An 18,130-nucleotide genomic window follows, 5' to 3' on the forward strand; every position below is an offset into this window, starting at 1 on the left:
AAGCTCAAGAAAGGGAATTCTTTCATTAATACTGTGAAGCCAGTCATTTGACACAGCTATTTATCTAATAAATGACAAAGGGGTCTTTTGTATACATAACACTTACCATTGTGGTATTTTTTTCACTAACTGCATTTATCAAGAAAGAATCCCACAGAGACTGTTTTTAGCTTCCTACAAGTACTTAATACTGTAATATTTATCCTACTCCAGAGACTCATATACTGAAAAGAAATAACTTTAAAATGATATCTCCCTAGAGGGCTGACAAGGCTTTTGATACAAATACCTTGTAGCAAATTAAAATGGAAGTTCTATCTCAATGGAACAGTAATTAAAAATGCAACAGTCCGTAAAAAGTTTATATTGTGTGCATATCTCAAATCTTCATAAAAATATTTTCCAGCAAGATAAAGGCAAGCAACAGACATTTTGGAAATGCTCATTCTATTCTATTATTTAAACTAAAGTATTTAAAACACACATAAAGGCATGATGGGCCAAGAAAAATAACTCTTATACCATGGAAATAGTAGAAATGGGTGCAAAATTTGAGAAAGAAATGCCCCATTCAGATGAAGCATTAGCAAAAATTGCAAGTTGCTCCACAATTGATGATAAGAAGAATACCACAAAGAGAGTGTTATGTTTAACTTCATCTCTTTTTTGTTGTTGTTGTTACATCATCAGTAAATAGCATTTTAATATTTTGTCACACTCTCAAAATACCTCTCGAATCCTGGGATATTTGTGTGTGTACATGTGTGGTGTGTTTTCCAGATACCAAAACTGTTTGGGGCTATGCTTCATGTTACATGATTGTTGGAAATAAGTATCCAAAATTACAAAATCAAAAATAAGAATCACAATAAAAAACTATTGACCTCAAGGAGCCTAAACATATTGAGAAATAGTTTCAGCCACTGAGATTCAGAGTATAATGGAAAGGCCATCCAAACTCCATCCACTCTCACTCCTAAGGAGTCTGTCCAAACACAACCTGGTTTCAGAACCACCCACCAATCTCTGGTCATTCCACTCATTCCAACATTTTGCAAACAATTCCCTCAACATTTGCAGAAAAAATGCAGCATTCTTTCCTGGCTGGCGCATTTCTGTATGTTTGCATGTATGCATGAATATTTTCAAGTAAGTTCGTTGTCTCTCCTCTCTTTTATTTTTTAAATTTTTTAAAATAAATATTATTATTTATTTATTTTTATTTTGGCTGTGCTGGGTCTTAGTTGCCACACACGTGCTCCGTAGTTGAGGCCAGCAGCTCCTTAGTTGTGGCGTTTGAACTCTTAGTTGTGGCATGCATGTGGGATCTAGTTCCCTGATCAGGGATCAAACCCATGTCCCCTGCAGTGGAAGGCAGATTCTTAACCACTGCACCACCAGGGAAGTCCTTCCCCTCTCTCTTTTTTTTTTTTTTTTTTTTTTTGCGGTACACGGACCTCTCACTGTTGTGGCCTCTCCCGTTGTGGAGCACAGGCTCCAGACACGCAGGCTCAGTGGCCATGGCTCACAGGCCCAGCCACTCCACAGCATGTGGGATCTTCCCAGACCGGGGCACGAACCCGTGTCCCCTGCATCGGCAGGCAGACTCTCAACCAATGCGCCACCAGGCAAGCCCCCTCTCCTCTCTTTTACATGAACTTCCTGGGTTACATATGGAGCTCAACCTATGTTGCAAACTGTAGGAAGCTTGGCAGTTGGCACTGTCCTGAAATTAGCAATTTAATAATGTTACAAATTTCAATTCCTACAAATTTCAGGAAATTCTCAAATTATGATAATATTTAAATGAATTAACTATACTATTGAGTATTCCTCAAAAATGCAAAAGAAAGCAGAAAACATTCCCTCAGATTAGCCATCATATGTATAAAAAATGTTAAATTGAGACAATCTGTAGGCTTATTTTAAATGTAATCCTAATAGTTTAATCATGTATTTTTCTTTTCAGACTTTGGAAGATGAGTAAATCTAGTATTGACTTGAAGGATTCTAAAATCGGGGATGCTGAAGACAACAAGGATTTAGAGAAACAGTCATATTAAGGAATGAGGGAGAACAATTATAGTAAGCAACTCAAAAATCACAGGAGGGCCAGGAGGGGAAGATGGCAGAAGAGTAAGACGTGAAGATCACCTTCCTCCCCACAGATACACCAGAAATACAACTACGTGTGGAACAACTCCTACAGAACACCTACTGAACGCTGGCAGAAGACCTCAGGCCTCCCAAAAGGCAAGAAAGTCCCCACGTACCTGGGTAGGGGAAAAGAAACGAGAAAAAACAGAGACAAAGTTAGGGATGGGACCTGCACCAGTGGGAGGGAGCTGTGAAGGAGGAAAGGTTTCCACACACTAGGAAGCCACTTCGCGGGCGGAGACTGCAGGTGGCGGAGGAGGAAAGCTTCGGAGCCGCGGAGGAGAGCACAGCAATAGGGGTGTGGAGGGCAAAGCAGAGAGATTCCCGCCCAGAGGATCGGTGCCGACCGGCACTCACCAGCCCGAGAGGCTTGTCTGCTCACCCGCCGGGGCGGGCAGGGCTGGGAGCTGAGGCTCCAGCTTTGGTCGGAGTGCAGGGAGAGGACTGGGGTTGGCTGCGTGAACACAGCCTGCAGGGGTTAGTGCACCACGGCTACCCGGGAGGGAGTCTGGGGAAAAGTTTGGACCTGCCAAAGAGGCAAGAGACTTTTTCTTCCCTCTTTGTTTCCTGGTGCGTGAGGAGAGATGATTAAGAGCGCTGCTTAAAGGAGCTCCAGAGATGGGCGCGAGCAGCGGCAAAAAGCACGGACCCCAGAGACGGGCATAAGACGCTAAGGCTGCTGCTGCAACCACCAAGAAGCCTGTGTGTGAGCACAGGTCACTATCCACACCCCCCTTCCGGGGAGCCTGTGCAGCTCGCAACTGCCAGGGTCCCAGGATCCAGGGACAACTTCCCCGGGAGAATGCTCGGCACACCTCAGGCTGGTGCAATGTCAGGCAGGCCTCTGCTGCCGCAGGCTCGCCCCACACTCCATGCCCCTCCCTCGCCCCAGCCTGAGTGAGCCAGAGTCCCCGAAGCAGCTGCTCCTTTAACCCCGTCCTGTCTGAGCGAAGAACAGACACCCACTGACGACCTACACACAGAGGTGGGGCCAAATCCAAAGCTGAGCCCCTGGGAGTTGTGAGAACAAAGAAGAGAAAGGGAAATCTCTCTCAGCAGGCTCAGGAGCAGCGGATTAAAGCTCCACAATCAACTTGATGTACCCTGCATCTGTGGAATACATGAATAGACAATGACTCATCTCAAATTGAGGAGGTGGACTTGGAGAGCAAGATTTATTATTTTTTCCCCTTTTCCTCTTTTTGTGAGTGTGTATGTGTATGCTTCTGTGTGAGATTTTGTCTGTATAGCTTTGCTTCCACCATTTGTCCTAGGGTTCTATCCGTTTTTTTTTTCTTTTTAAAATTTTTTTTCTTAATAATTATTTCTTATATTAATAACTTTATTTTATTTTATCCTACTTTATTTTATTTTGTTTTATCTTCTTTCTTTCTTTCCTTCCTTCCCTCCTTCCTCCCTCCCTCCCTCCCTTCTTTCCTTCCTTCCTTCCTTCTTTCTTTCTTTCTTTCTTTCTTTCTTTCTTTCTTTCCTTCCTTCCTTCCTTCCTTCCTTCCTTCCTTCCTTCTTTCCTTCCTTCTTTCTTTCTTTCTTTCTTTCTTTCTTTCTTTCTTTCTTTCTTTCTTTCTATCACTTTTATTCTGTGCCATGTGGATGAAAGGCTCTTGGTGCTCTAGCAAGGAGTCAGTGCTGTGCCTCTGAGGTGGGAGAGCCAACTTCAGGACACTGGTCCACAAGAGACCTCCCAGCTCTACATAATATAAAATGGTGAAAATCTCCCAGAGATCTCCATCTCAACACCAGCACCCAGCTTCACTCAGTGAACGTCAAGCTACAGTGCTGGACACTCTATGCCAAACAACTAGCAAGACAGGAACACAACTCCACCCATTAGCAGAGAGGCTGCCTAAAATCATAATAACTCTACAGACACCCCAAAACACACCACCAGACATTGACCTGCCCACCAGAAAGAGAAGATCCAGCCTCATCCACCAGAACACAGGCACTAGTCCCCTCAACCAGGAAGCCTACACAACCCACTGAACCAACCTTAGCCACTGGGGACAGACACCAAAAACAACGGGAACTACCAACCTGCAGCCTGAAAAAAGGAGACCCCAAACACAGTAAGATAAGCAAAATGAGAAGACAGAAAAACACACAGCAGATGAAGGAGCAAGATAAAAACCCACCAGACCTAACAAATGAAGAGGAAATAGGCAGTCTACCTGAAAAAGAATTCAGAATAATGATAGTAAAGATGATCCAAAATCTTGGAAATAGAATAGACAAAATGCAAGAAACATTTAACAAGGACCTAGAAGAACTAAAGATGAAACAAACAATGGTGAACAGCACAATAAATGAAATTAAAAACTCTAGATGGGATCAATAGCAGAATAACTGAGGCAGAAGAACGGATAAGTGACCTGGAAGATAAAATAGTGAAAATAACTACTGCAGAGCAGAATAAAGAAAACAGAAAGAAAAGAACTGAGGACACTCTCAGAGAACTATGGGACAACATTAAATGCACCAACATTCGAATTATAGGGGTTCCAGAAGAAGAAGAGAAAAAGAAAGGGACTGAGAAAATATTTGAAGAGATTATAGTTGAAAACTTCCCTAATATGGGAAAGGAAATCGTTAATCAAGTCCAGGAAGCACAGAGAGTCCCATACAGGATAAACCCAAGGAGAAACATGCCAAGACACATATTAATCAAACTGTCAAAAATTAAATACAAAGAAAACATATTAAAAGCAGCAAGGGAAAAACAAAAAAATAACACAAAAGGGATTCCCCATAAGGTTAACAGCTGATCTTTCAGCAGAAACTCTGCAAGCCAGAAGGGACTGGCAGGACATATTTGAAGTGATGAAGGAGAAAAACCTACAACCAAGATTACTCTACCCAGCAAGGATCTCATTCAGATTTGATGGAGAAATTAAAACCTTTACAGACAAGCAAAAGGTGGCACAGTTCAGCATCACCAAACCAGCTTTACAACAAATGCTAAAGGAACTTCTCTAGTCAAGAAATATGAGAGAAGGAAAAGACCTACAATAACGAACCCAAAACAATTAATAAAATGGCAATAGGAACATACATATTGATAATTACCTTAAATGTAAATGGACTAAATGCTCCCACCAAAAGACACAGATTGGCTGAATGGATATAAAAACAAGACCCATATATATGCTGTCTACAAGAGACCCACTTCAGACCTAGAAACACATACAGACTGAAAGTAAGGGGATGGAAAAAGATATTCCATGAAAATGGAAACCAAAAGAAAGATGGAGTAGCAATTCTCATATCAGACAAAATAGACTTTAAAATAAAGACTATTAGAAGAGACAAAGAAGGACACTACATAATGATCAAGGGATCAATCCAAGAAGAAGATATAAAAATTGTAAATATTTATGCATCCAACATAGGATCACCTCAATACATAAGGCAAATACTAACAGCCATAAAAGGGGAAATCGACAGTAACACATTCATAGTAGGGGACTTTAACACCCCACTTTCACCAATGGACAGATCATCCAAAATGAAAATAAATAAGGAAACACAACCTTAAACAAGATGGACTTAATTGATATTTATAGGACATTCCATCCAAAAACAACAGAATACACATTTTTCTCGAGTGCTCATGGAACATTCTCCAGGATAGATCATATCTTGGGTCCCAAATCTAGCCTTGGTAAATTTAAGAAAATTGAAATTGTATCAAGTATCTTTTCCGACTACAACGCTATGAGGCTAGATATCAATTACAGGAAAAGATCTGTAAAAAATACGAACACATGGAGGCTAAACAATACACTACTTAATGATGAAGTGATCACTGAAGAAATCAAAGAGGAAATTTAAAAATACCTAGAAACAAATGACAATGGAGACACGACAATCCAAAACCTATGGGATGCAGCAAAAGCAGTTCTAAGAGGGAAGTATATAGCAATAAAATCCTACCTTAAGAAACAGGAAACATCTCGAATAAACAACCTAACCTTGCACCTAAAGCAATTAGAGAAAGAAGAACAAAAATACCCCACAGTTAGCAGAAGGAAAGAAATCATAACAATCAGATTAGAAATAAATGAAAAAGAAATGAAGGAAACGATAGCAAAGATCAATAAAACTAAAAGCTGGTTCTTTAAGAAGATAAACCAAATTGATAAACCATTAGCCAGACTCATCAAGAAAAGAAGGGAGAAGACTCAAATCAACAGAATTGAAATGAAAAAGGAGAAGTAACAACTGACAATGCAGAAATACAAAAGATCATGATTACTACAAGGAAATCTATGCCAATAAAATGGACAACCTGGAAGAAATGGACAAATTCTTAGAAAACACAACCTCCTGAGACTGAACCAGGAAGAAATAGAAAATATGAACAGACCAATCACAAGCACTGAAATTGAAACTGTGATTAAATATATTCCAACAAACAAAAGCCCAGGACCAGATGGCTTCACAGGCGAATTCTATCAAACATTTAGAGAAGAGCTAACACCTATCCCTCTCAAACTCTTCCAAAATATAGCAGAGGGAGGCACACTCCCAAACTCATTCTATGAGGCCACCATCACCCTGATACCAAAACCAGACAAGGATGTCACAAAGAAAGAAAACTACAGGCAAATATCACTGATGAACATAGATGCAAAAATCCTCAACAAAATACTAGCAAACAGAATCCAACAGCACATTAATAGGATCATACAGCATGATCAAGTGGGGTTTATTCCAGGAATGCAAGGATTCTTCAATATACACAAATCAATCAATGTGATACACCATATTAACAAATTGAAGGAGAAAAAACATATGATCATCTCAATAGGTGCAGAGAAAGCCTTCAACAAAATTCAACACTGATTTATGATAAAAACCCTGCAGAAAGTAGGCACAGAGAGAACTTTCCTCAACATAATAAAGGCCATATATGACAAACCCACAGCCAACATTGTCCTCAATGATGAAAAACTGAAAGCATTTCCACTAAGATCAGGAAGAAGACAAGGTTGTCCACTCTCACCACTCTTATTCAACATGGTTTTGGAAGTTTTAGCCTCAGCAATCAGAGAAGAAAAGGAAATAAAAGGAATCCAAATCGGGAAAGAAGAAGTAAAGCTGTCACTGTTTGCAGATGACATGATACTATACATAGAGAATCCTAAAGATGCTACCAAAAAACTACTAGATCTAATCAATGAATTTAGTAAAGTAGCAAGATACAAAATTAATGCCCAGAAATCTCTGGCATTCCTATACACTAATGATGAAAAATTTGAAAGTGAAATCAAGAGAGCACTCCCATTTACCATTGCAACAAAAATAATAAAATATCTAGGGATAAACCTACCTAAGGAGACAAAAGAACTGTATGCAGAAAATTATAAGACACTGATGAAAGAAATTAAAGATGATACAAATAGATGGAGAGATACACCATGTTCTTGGATTGAAAGAATTAACATTGTGAAAATGACTCTACTACCTAAAGCAATCTACAGATTCAATGCAATCCCTCACAAACTACCACTGGCATTATTCACAGAACTAGAACAAAAATTTTCACAATTTGTATGGAAACATAAAATACCCCAAATAGCCAAAGCAATCTTGAGAATGTAAAACGGAGCTGGAGGAATCAGGCTCCCTGGCTTCAGACTATACTACAAAGCTACAGTAATCAAGACAGTATGGTACTGGCACAAAAACAGAAAGATAGATCAATGGAACAGGATAGAAAGCCCAGAGATAAATGCACACACATATGGTCACCTTATCTTGATAAAGGAGGCAGGAATGTACAGTGGAGAAAGGACAGCCTCTTCAATAAGTGGTGCTGGGAAAACTGGACAGGTACATGTAAAAGTATGAGATTAGATCACTCCCTAACACCATACACAAAAATAAGCTCAAAATGGATTAAAGACCTAAATGTAAGGCCAGAAACTATCAAACTCTTAGAGGAGAACATAGGCAGAACACTCTATGACATAAATCTCAGCAAGATCCTTTTTGACCCACTTCCTAGAGAAATGGAAATAAAAATAAACAAATGGGACCTAATGAAACTTCAAAGCTTTTGCACAGCAAAGGAAACCATAAACAAGGCCAAAAGACAACCCTCAGAATGGGAGAAAATATTTGCAACTGAAACAACTGACAAAGGATTAATCTCCAAAATTTATCAGCAGCTCATGCAGCTCAATAACAAAAAAGAACAAACAACCCAATCCAAAAATGGGCAGAAGACCTAAATAGACATTTCTCCAAAGAAGATATACAGACTGCCAACAAACACATGAAAGAATGTTCAACATCATTAATCATTAGAGAAATGCAAATCAAAACTACAATAAGATATCATTTCACACCAGTCAGAATGGCCATCGTCAAAAAATCTAGAAACAGTAAATACTGAAGAAGGTGTGGAGAAAAGGGAACACTCTTGGACTGCTGGTGGGAGTGTGAATTGGTACAGCCACTATGGAGAACAGTATGGAGGTTTCTTAAAAAACTACAAATAGAACTACCATATGACCCAGCAATCCCACTACTGGGCATATACCCTGAGAAAACCAAAATTCAAAAAGAATCATGTACCAAAATGTTCATTGCATCTCTATTTACAATAGCCCAGAGATAGAAACAACCTAAGTGTCCATCATCGTATGAATGGATAAAGAAGATGTGGCACATATATACAATGGAATATTACTCAGACATAAAACCAAACAAAATTGAGCTATTTGTAATGAGGTGGATGGACTTAGAGTCTGTCATACAGAGTGAAGTAAGTCAGAAAGAGAAAGACAAATACCATATGCTAACACATATATATGGAATTTAATAAAAAAAAAATGTCATGAAGAACCTAGGGGTAAGAGAGGAATAAAGCCTCAGACCTACTAGAGAATGGATTGAGGATATGGGGAGGGGGAAGGGTAAGCTGTGACAAAGCGAGAGAGAGGCATGGACATATATACACTACCAAACGTAAAATAGATAGCTAGTGGGAAACAGCCGAATAGCACAGGGATATCAGCTCGGTGCTTTGTGACCGCCTGGAGGGGTGGGATAGGGAGGGTGGGAGGGAGGGAGACGCAAGAGGGAAGAGACATGGGAACATATGTATATGTATAACTGATTCACTTTGTTATAAAGCAGAAACTAACACACCATTGTAAAGCAATTATACTTCAATAAAAATGTAAAAAAAAAAAAAAAGTCATAGGTGCCTAGGACCATCTAAGGGGGAGGAAACAATTCAAAAACTTTCACTGTCTCCAGAGAGCATAACTGTTTTGTAGTCTAGTAGGCAAATTCATGCTCATAATATTTTCTCCATGTAAATAGCAGTTTATGTAATATTCTCTATTTCAGAATCTTAATTTATATTTTAAAACATTTTCCTTTTAAAACAGTTCAAACTGTAAGCCACTGGTTTCTTAAAGAGATGAGCATCAGCTATCTGGAAAAGTATATTGCCTAAAGTACCCTTAAAAGAAATGGCCCATTATTGCAACAAGACATATTTAGAACAGGATTTTAGAGTTCCAATTCAGCAAAATAAGATGAAAAGTGTGGAAATAAGCTCAAACACTCAACATTCAGATTGTGAACTATTTTAACATGTATCTTAGTTCAGTCTAAAAGCATAAAAGATACTATTGAGAATTTCATTAATCTCTGATGCCCTTTGAGTCTGGATGAAAGTAAAGCTGAAATCTGGATGTTCTTGACTATGTGGATTCATCCCATTTATCCTAGAGCATAAATTATTATGAGAGCATCATTACAGTGAGATCAGTTATAACCAGAAGTAAAGTTCTTTCTTTTTCTTCCTCCTTGTGCAGTGTATTTGACTTTCTGAATGAGGACAGCCGGGACCCATGATTCCTTGTGGATTATGTCTCTTAAAAAGTGGGTACTCTTCTTTCTCAAGGAATTTTGATGATTGGATTTACTAGTCCCTCTGAACTGAACCTACCTTTGGCATCAACTCAGTCTCCACAGAGTTAGAGGCCAGTTTGTAAAATGGTAGCGATTCTCTACAATTCATTCTTCGGGGGCATTTTATAGAGTGCATAAAACCCATTACAGAACGCAAGAGCTAGTTAATGACCCCACTCAGCATGTGCTTGCTCTTCTGTCTTATATTACCTGATCAGCCACAGCTCGGGCTAATTTGTCCATTCGAGAGCCTGCTTCGGCAATTTTCTTGGCGGCATTAATCACATCTGATGTATTTTTCAACGGGCCTTTGCCTCTGAAAAAACAGACACAACATAATTAGAAATCCACTTATGACAGGAAATAGACACACCTACCATATTGTTTGTCCAGGACTCTGCTTTTGTATTTGATTTGGCTCTGACCAAGTTAGAGGAAATTTGAATGTTTTCTTGATTCACTTCAATTTCCATGTAAATAATTCAATTTACTTGCATTCATTTTTAGGGATATTTTTCCCTATTTGGATGTGCATGCTCACATTTTATTCTTTACATGCATTTCTATATATTTTAAACAGTGGTCCCTTAAAAAATATGATCACCACAAGAGCAATGGGAATTTAATATGTAAATGCTTACCATGTGTCTATGCTGTTGTATATACATTTGTCTTCATAACAACCCTAACAAGTAGGCATCATCATTCCCATTTTAGAGAAGAGAAAAATAGACTAAAGTGAATAACTCATCTAAGCTTATGCAAATCATGTGATAAATTCTAAATTTAAATCAGAGGCTAGCCAAAATAAATGCACATGCGTTGTCTTTCATACCATGCTCTGCACTATTATTATGTTAATTATATTTTTAAGTCCACTTTGGCTCCTTAAGAAGCCACTGTCTCTTGTCCATAACTGGGAACTGTTTGGCCAGAATTTCAGAAATCTGCTGAGCTCTTACTCTTGCTGGTTTATATGTTTCTGGGACTGACTTACGAAGGAAGACGCACAGAACACTGTGTGACAGTAGATGTATTTATGCTGAACCATTTTCCCAGTATTTTCACATAAGGCTTTCAATTAGGTGAACTGTTTAAAATTACTTGTCTTTTAAATATTTATTAGAAAGGAAAAGGAAATTATGCTGCATCATAAATCTTTAAACAAAATGTTGCATATGATATGATTTTTCTTCACTTTTCTTGAGAGGTAAATAAAATAATAGACTAAATACATTCATCCTTATATTTTTAGCATTGTTACTAGTCTCCTTATATGCATCTAAAAATCAATGCATTTTTTAGGTCTACAAACTTATAAACCTATAGTTAAGACATGTGGTAAAATATAGAGAAAAACCACTCAGAAGTGATTTATTTAGAATGCATAGAGACTGGGCAATGATTGCCATTGTTATATAATAATGTTTTATAAAATGGAAGCCTTAAAATGACTTTAGAAAATAAATGTAAATGAAGGGCATTTTGTTTCCCTCTTAATTTTGCCTCTGGCATTTTCAGTGTTAGTAGGTAAAAGTAAAATATATTGTGTTCATGTCAGTGCTTAAACACGTACATAGGGAAATTCAAAGCAAGCTATTTCATTTTGCTGTGGTAACATTAACTCTTCCACAAAAGACACTGATTTTTTTTCAGTTGTTGTATAGATTTTTAAAATATGGACAGAGATTTTACATGTGAATTTGATATAATATGGATGAATTAAAGAATCTGGACAATTGGGCTCCCATTCTCTCACATTATTTTTTTTAAATTATCTCTAAATAAACTTTTACTTTGTTTTTGGTTTATATTTTTAAAGGAAAGGTTAGATGCAGAATCTGTTAATATTTAATATTACTCTCATTATTGTTTATTTCTCTGTAACTTCCAAACCTTAGAAAATCTTTTTTGCAAACTTACTCTGACAAAATATTTGTTGTTACCTTTTGCCTTCATCTTAACCCATTCACAAAGGGCTGCACTATGCTTGATTTTTCATTACTAACAATCTTGGTGTTTGTTTGCTCCAAGAATTTCAAAGGACTTGAGGAAATGCTTTCTCATGAACTTTTCATGATAACTTTCAACAGTTGATTGACTCTGACAAAATGTGCTAAGTTAATAAAGAACATTTATAGAGACTTGAATTTGTTTGAGGCTGAGACTCCCATATTGCAGCTAAAGCATGATTAGAAGCATGTCTTTTGTGATTACACCAGAGACTACAGTACATAGACTCACTATTATATTGTATTTAAAATTTTGAGACTTTAGAGGTCACATTGCAGACTCAATTCAAATGTTTGGAATCACAAGTTGATGACAGGGATGTATTACATGAAACTAGAGAGCAATGCAGAAATTTGGGGATCATCAAATATTTCCTCATTTTCTGATTGAGAAAGCTGAAACCCGAAGAGGAAGCGAAGTGACCTGCCCAAGACGATAATGCAGAGAGTGATAAGAGAGAGAAAAAGGACTGCAACCTCTGTGTCTCTAATCACAATTTAGTACTCTTTTTGCTATATTCTGATGAGATAGCTAAAGTAGTAATCTCAGAGAAACACAAATAGCCATAACTACAGATATTAATATGCAAGAAATAACAAAAACAATAATCATCTGACTCAAGAATTTAGAAAGTAGGAAGAAACTAATAAAAATCACTAACATGTGGAATCTAAAATATGGCACAGATGAACCTATCTACAAAACAGAAACAGATTCACACACATAGAGAACAGCCTTGTGGCTGCCAAGGAGGAGGGGGGTGGGGGAGGGGAGGACTGCGAGTGTGGGATTAGCATATGTAAACGATTACATATAGGATGGATAAACAACAAGGTCCTACTGTATAGCACAGGGAGCTATATTCAGTATCCTGTGATAAACCATAATGGAAAAGAATATTAAAAAAAAATGTCTCTATTACAGAGTCACTTTGCTGTACAGCAGAGATTGGCACAACATTGTAAATCAACTATACTTCAATAAAAAAATTAAATTAAAAATATAAGAAGAGATTTATGAGTTAGAAAATAACAGAACACAGAAAATAAATAAATCGATTCCAAAAAAAAGGAAGGCAAAACTGATATAGAAAATATACTTAGCTTGCTATCAAGAAAAAAATAGGAGAAAAATATTCTAAAGTAAAAAAAGGTAAGATTTAAATTATCTTAAAAGAACAGAACATTTGAAGTATTACAATACTAGTTTCCTCAAATACATGTAAAGAAATTTGAGAACATGGATGAAATAACTTTCTAGGAAAATATAATTTACCAACACTGGCTAGAAAGTAGATTTTGAAAACTCTAAAGAATCTGATTTCCATGAAAGAAATAAGTAAGGCTGTCAGAGAGAAAGCTGGTCAAAAAATCAGTAAATCCAGATGGTTTCTCAGAGGAATTTACTAAACCTTTAAAACAGGGGTCCCCAACCCCTGGGCCACACAGCAGGAGGTGAGTGGCGGGCAGGCAGGCAAGCAAGCTCCCTGCTCCCCCCACCCCATAGTCTGTGGAAAAATTCTAAAAACTGGTCCCTGGTGCCAAAAAGGTTAGGGACCACTGCTTTAAAAATAAGATAATCCCAATGCAATTTAAATTCTTCCAGAATAAAGGAAAAGAAGAAAGACTTCAAAAACAGTTTCATTAAGTAACATAATACTGATATTGTCAGAAGCACCTAATACAAATTATTTATTTAAGATTCTGCACAGCAAAGGAAACCATCAACAAAATGAAAAGGCAACCTACTGAATGGGAGAAAATATTTGCAAATCATAGATCTGATATGGGGTTAATATCTAAAATATATAAAGAACTTAATCAATAGCAAAAAAGAAAATAATCCAATTTAAAGACAGGCAGAGAGCCTGAAAAGACACATTTCCAAAGAAAACATACAGATGGTCAACAGGTACATGAAAAGGTACTCAACATTACTAATCATGAGGGAAATGCAAACCAAAACCACAATAAGATATCACCTCACACCGGTCAGAATGGCTTATATCAAAAAGACAACAAATAACAGACGTTGGCAAAGATGTGGAGAAAAGGGAACACTTGTGCACTATTGGTGGGAATATAAATTGGTGCAGGCACTATGGAAAACAGTATGGAGTTTCCTCAAAAAATTAAAAATAGAACTGCCATATGATTCAGCAATTCCACTGCTGGGTATTTATCTGAAGAAAATGAAAATACTAATTTAAAAAATATATGCACTCCTATGTTCATTGTAGCATTATTTACAATACTCAATATATGGAAGCAACCTACGTGTCCATCAATGGATGAATGAATAAAGACAAAAATAAATGGAAAGACACCTCATGTACATGGATTAGAAGACCTAATATTATTAAGATATCAATACTACACAAAGCAATCAATGTAATCCCTATTAAAAACCCAGCAGCAATTTTGCCAAAATAGAAAAATCTATCTTAAAAAATCATATGGATTATCAAGGCACCCCAAATAGCCAAAACAATCTTAAAAAAGGACAAAGTTGGGGGCCTTACTACAAAGCTACAGTAATCAAAACAGTGTAGTACTGGCATAAAGACAGATGTATAAAATAATGGAACAGAATAGAAAGCCCAGCAGATTTTTGACAAGGTTGTCAAGACCATTCAACAGGAAAAGGACAGTGTTTTCAACAAATGATATCGGGAAAATTGATATCTACATGCAAAAGAATGAAGCAGGACCTTTATCTTATACCATATACAAAAATCAACTGGAAGTGGATCATGAGAGCTAATCTATACATATTTTACAAGAAAAGTTAAGGGAAAAACTTCATGATGTTGGATTTGGCAATGATTTCTCTCATGCGACACCAATAAAACAGGCAACAGCAACAACAAAAATAGACAAATTTGACTATATCAAAATTTTTAAAACTTCTGTGCATTGAAGGACACAATCAATAGAATACAAAGGCAACCCACAGAATCAGAGAAAATATTTGCAAATCCTATATCTAACAAGGGGTTGATATCCAGAATATAGAAAAACTCCTAGAACTCAACACTAAAAATTAATCAGCCTGATTAAAAAACGGGCAAAAGACCTGAATATACGTTTCTCCAAAGAAGAATACAATGGCTAATCAGCACATGAAAAGATGTTCAACACCACTAATTGTTAGGAAAATGTAAATCAAAATCACAATGAGATACCATCTCACACTCATTAAGTTAGTTACTATAAAAACAAACAAAAACAGAAAATAAGACGTCTTGGCGAGGATGGGAAGGAGTTGGAACCTTTGTGCACTGTTGATGGGAATGTAAAATGGTGCAGCTGCTATGTAAAACAGTACAGTGGTTCCTAAAAAAAAATAAACATAGAAATACCATGTGATCCAGCAATTCCACTCCTGGGTATATATTCAAAGAATTGAAAGCAGGGTCTCAAAGAGATATTTGTACACCCATGTTCATAGCAATATTATTCACAATCCAAGTGCCCAAGAATAGATGAATGGATAAGTAAAACATGATGTATACATTCATTGAAATATTATTTAGCCTTAAGAAGGAATGAAAGTCTGACATGTACAATATGGATGAACCTTGAGAACATTACGCTAAGTGAAATATGCCAGTCACAAAAAGACAAATGCTGTATGTTTTCACTTATATGAGATACTAGAGTAGTCAAATTCATAGAGACAGAAAGGAGAATGGTGTTGCCAGGGATGTTGCCCAGAAAAGATCAGAAGTCTGAGTCTTCCTATTAGTGGAAGGCAGTATGGACAAAGGGACTAGTTCCACTGGCTGTAGTTCCCAGTCTCAAAGTGATGGTTTATACCCTTTGTCTTTCCCTAACTTAATCAGGTTCTCTACTTTGGGCATTTTGAAAGGTGCTTTGAGGAATCTTGTGACCTTAAAGACAAAAGCCATCTTATTGTTCCATTTGGAACATGTTTTTAGTTTTCTTGGAAAAATATCAAGCCATAGAATTGGCTCTACTGTATAGGTTCATGTAACCTTCTCTCTTTTGCTAATAGGTGATTCTTATACAAGGGTCAATATTTGGAAGCTTTCCCAGGAAATGGTCACTTCCAAAAAAAAAAGAGAATCATGGAAAGCTATTACTGCATTACTGCTATCCACAATTTAACAACTAATTCATATTTATTTCATGAAAAGGTAATAGGTATTAATGAGAAAAATCAATGTGTGAGTGCATTCTGAGTCAATGTACTCAGTACCCAGAATTCTTAAATTCTGAGTTAATCCAAATTAAAAACATTTATTTACTATAGTTTTCTCAGTACCTCTAACAGATCAATATATGATGTGACTCTCCAGTAATGAGATATAGTAAGTAAGGAGTATATTTGTAAATGTACTGAATCATAGAAGCCCGTTTTCAGAACCACAGTCCATAAAACATAGTTGGGAAATACCACTTTCACCAATTAGCTGAAGCGGTCTAAAGACAGTGCAGTGGAAAAGTTGTATTAATCTGGGGATTAAAGATAAATCAGGTGAGACTGTAGTACCATAAGTTGAATTATTCAAGGAAGTAACATTTATATGATGGTCTTGAAGTAGAAATACAAATATGCACAAAATTGAGAAGGAATCTAAGGGTCAGTAAAGGTAGGCCTTGGATAGCAAACTCAAGATTTTTATATTATTCTATGAAAAGAGGAAAGAAAGTTTTGGTGCAAAGGGAGCCAGATGGATGTCCTTTAATGGCCAGATATGGCATGGCATGAACTGACAAGAGTCAAGATTTGGAACCGGAAGACCAGTCAAGCTGTCACTTGGGCTGAAGCCCTGAGTGCCCATACCAAGGCAGGAATGAAATTTGGGAATAGCAGGCTGATTACATGATTCTTTACTTTAGCAGTAGATTGTACCCTGAAAGCTTTTTGTTTTAGCCTGAACCCAGTTCCTTTCAAGATCAGAACTTACAGTTGATCTCAAGAGACAGCTTTGTCCCTTGCTGTACAATTAAACTTGGGTTTCTTTCCTGAACTGCTGCCATCTGCACACCTTTTGTTATTGGGATACAAGGCTGGCCCATGCTATTTCTTTCTGAAAGTGACATGAGAGGTATGGATTCACCCTATGCAGGACAGCGTTTATGCCATCACCATGAGATGATGAACTGTTTCCTGTTCAGTTCTTGGAAGTCAAGAACTGAACAGGAAACAGACATGAGGCATAATCAGTTTTATCCACCATGAAGAAGTTATTACACAAATAATGAGGCAGAACCTCTCCAATTTTAATAATAATGGAGTGGATATCATTGAGATTACTGAATCAAATTAATGACTTAGCTACTGATTGGAATAAAACAACAAAATAATAAATGCAAGTTTTTTTTTTCTTCTACCCAAACACCCTTTAAATGTAAGATCTGAAGAGAGTAGTCAAGTTGCAATTCCTACTCAGCTATATCCTTTCCTTTAAATAAGGGAACATAATACGTAAGAGCCATTAGAGGTATAGAGCTGAAATTATTCCTTTTTAAAGTGGAAAATGCAAGGCTAATAATGCATAGGGTCAAGTGCAGTGAACTTATGGGAGAGGCACAAAGAAAGGCTCAAATTAGCTACCTCTTTGCATGGCAGATGGGGGCAGCAGCAAAACCTCAGCTTCCTGTGCTCCATTCCCAATTCACAGTCTCTCCTGTTTCTCTGGCTATTAACTGTATCCTCCCTTTGCCCTCACAAAGGGGCACAAAACTACTCATCAGGCAGTGGAAAAAAATTATAACTAGTAGCACTCTAGACATTTCATTATTCAAATCAGCATAAAATGATTATACAAAATCCCTCAGGAGCTGAAGTGGCCCTCTTTTCACTTTTAAAACTATGCTTTGACTGATAGAAAGTCTGTCTTATTTAACATCATCTAACAAGACCCCCTCAAGTATATCTCTCTTCCTTGACACAGTTATATATAATCTAGAGCATTATAAAATGTCTCCCTGATCTAAACTAGCAACATGACTTGATTCATCATTCACTTTAAATTAATGAG

The 18,130-nt window shown here is 37.2% G+C and overlaps 1 protein-coding gene across 1 annotated transcript in view; it reads right to left on the bottom strand.

The window, feature by feature from the left end:
• CTNNA2 (catenin alpha 2) overlaps positions 1 to 18,130 on the bottom strand; it is a 1,031,201-nt gene that overhangs the window by 44,386 nt on the left and 968,685 nt on the right. The window contains exon 15 of the mRNA XM_089922913.1: positions 10,318 to 10,423. Within this exon, the coding sequence (XP_089779039.1) occupies positions 10,318 to 10,423 (106 nt within the window). The remainder of the gene's footprint in view (positions 1 to 10,317; positions 10,424 to 18,130) is intronic.

This window comes from Delphinapterus leucas, chromosome 13 (assembly GCF_059928025.1).
Source record: "Delphinapterus leucas isolate spDelLeu-1000000601 "Yukka" chromosome 13, BTC_Dleu_Yukka2, whole genome shotgun sequence".
Taxonomy (NCBI): domain Eukaryota; kingdom Metazoa; phylum Chordata; class Mammalia; order Artiodactyla; family Monodontidae; genus Delphinapterus; species Delphinapterus leucas.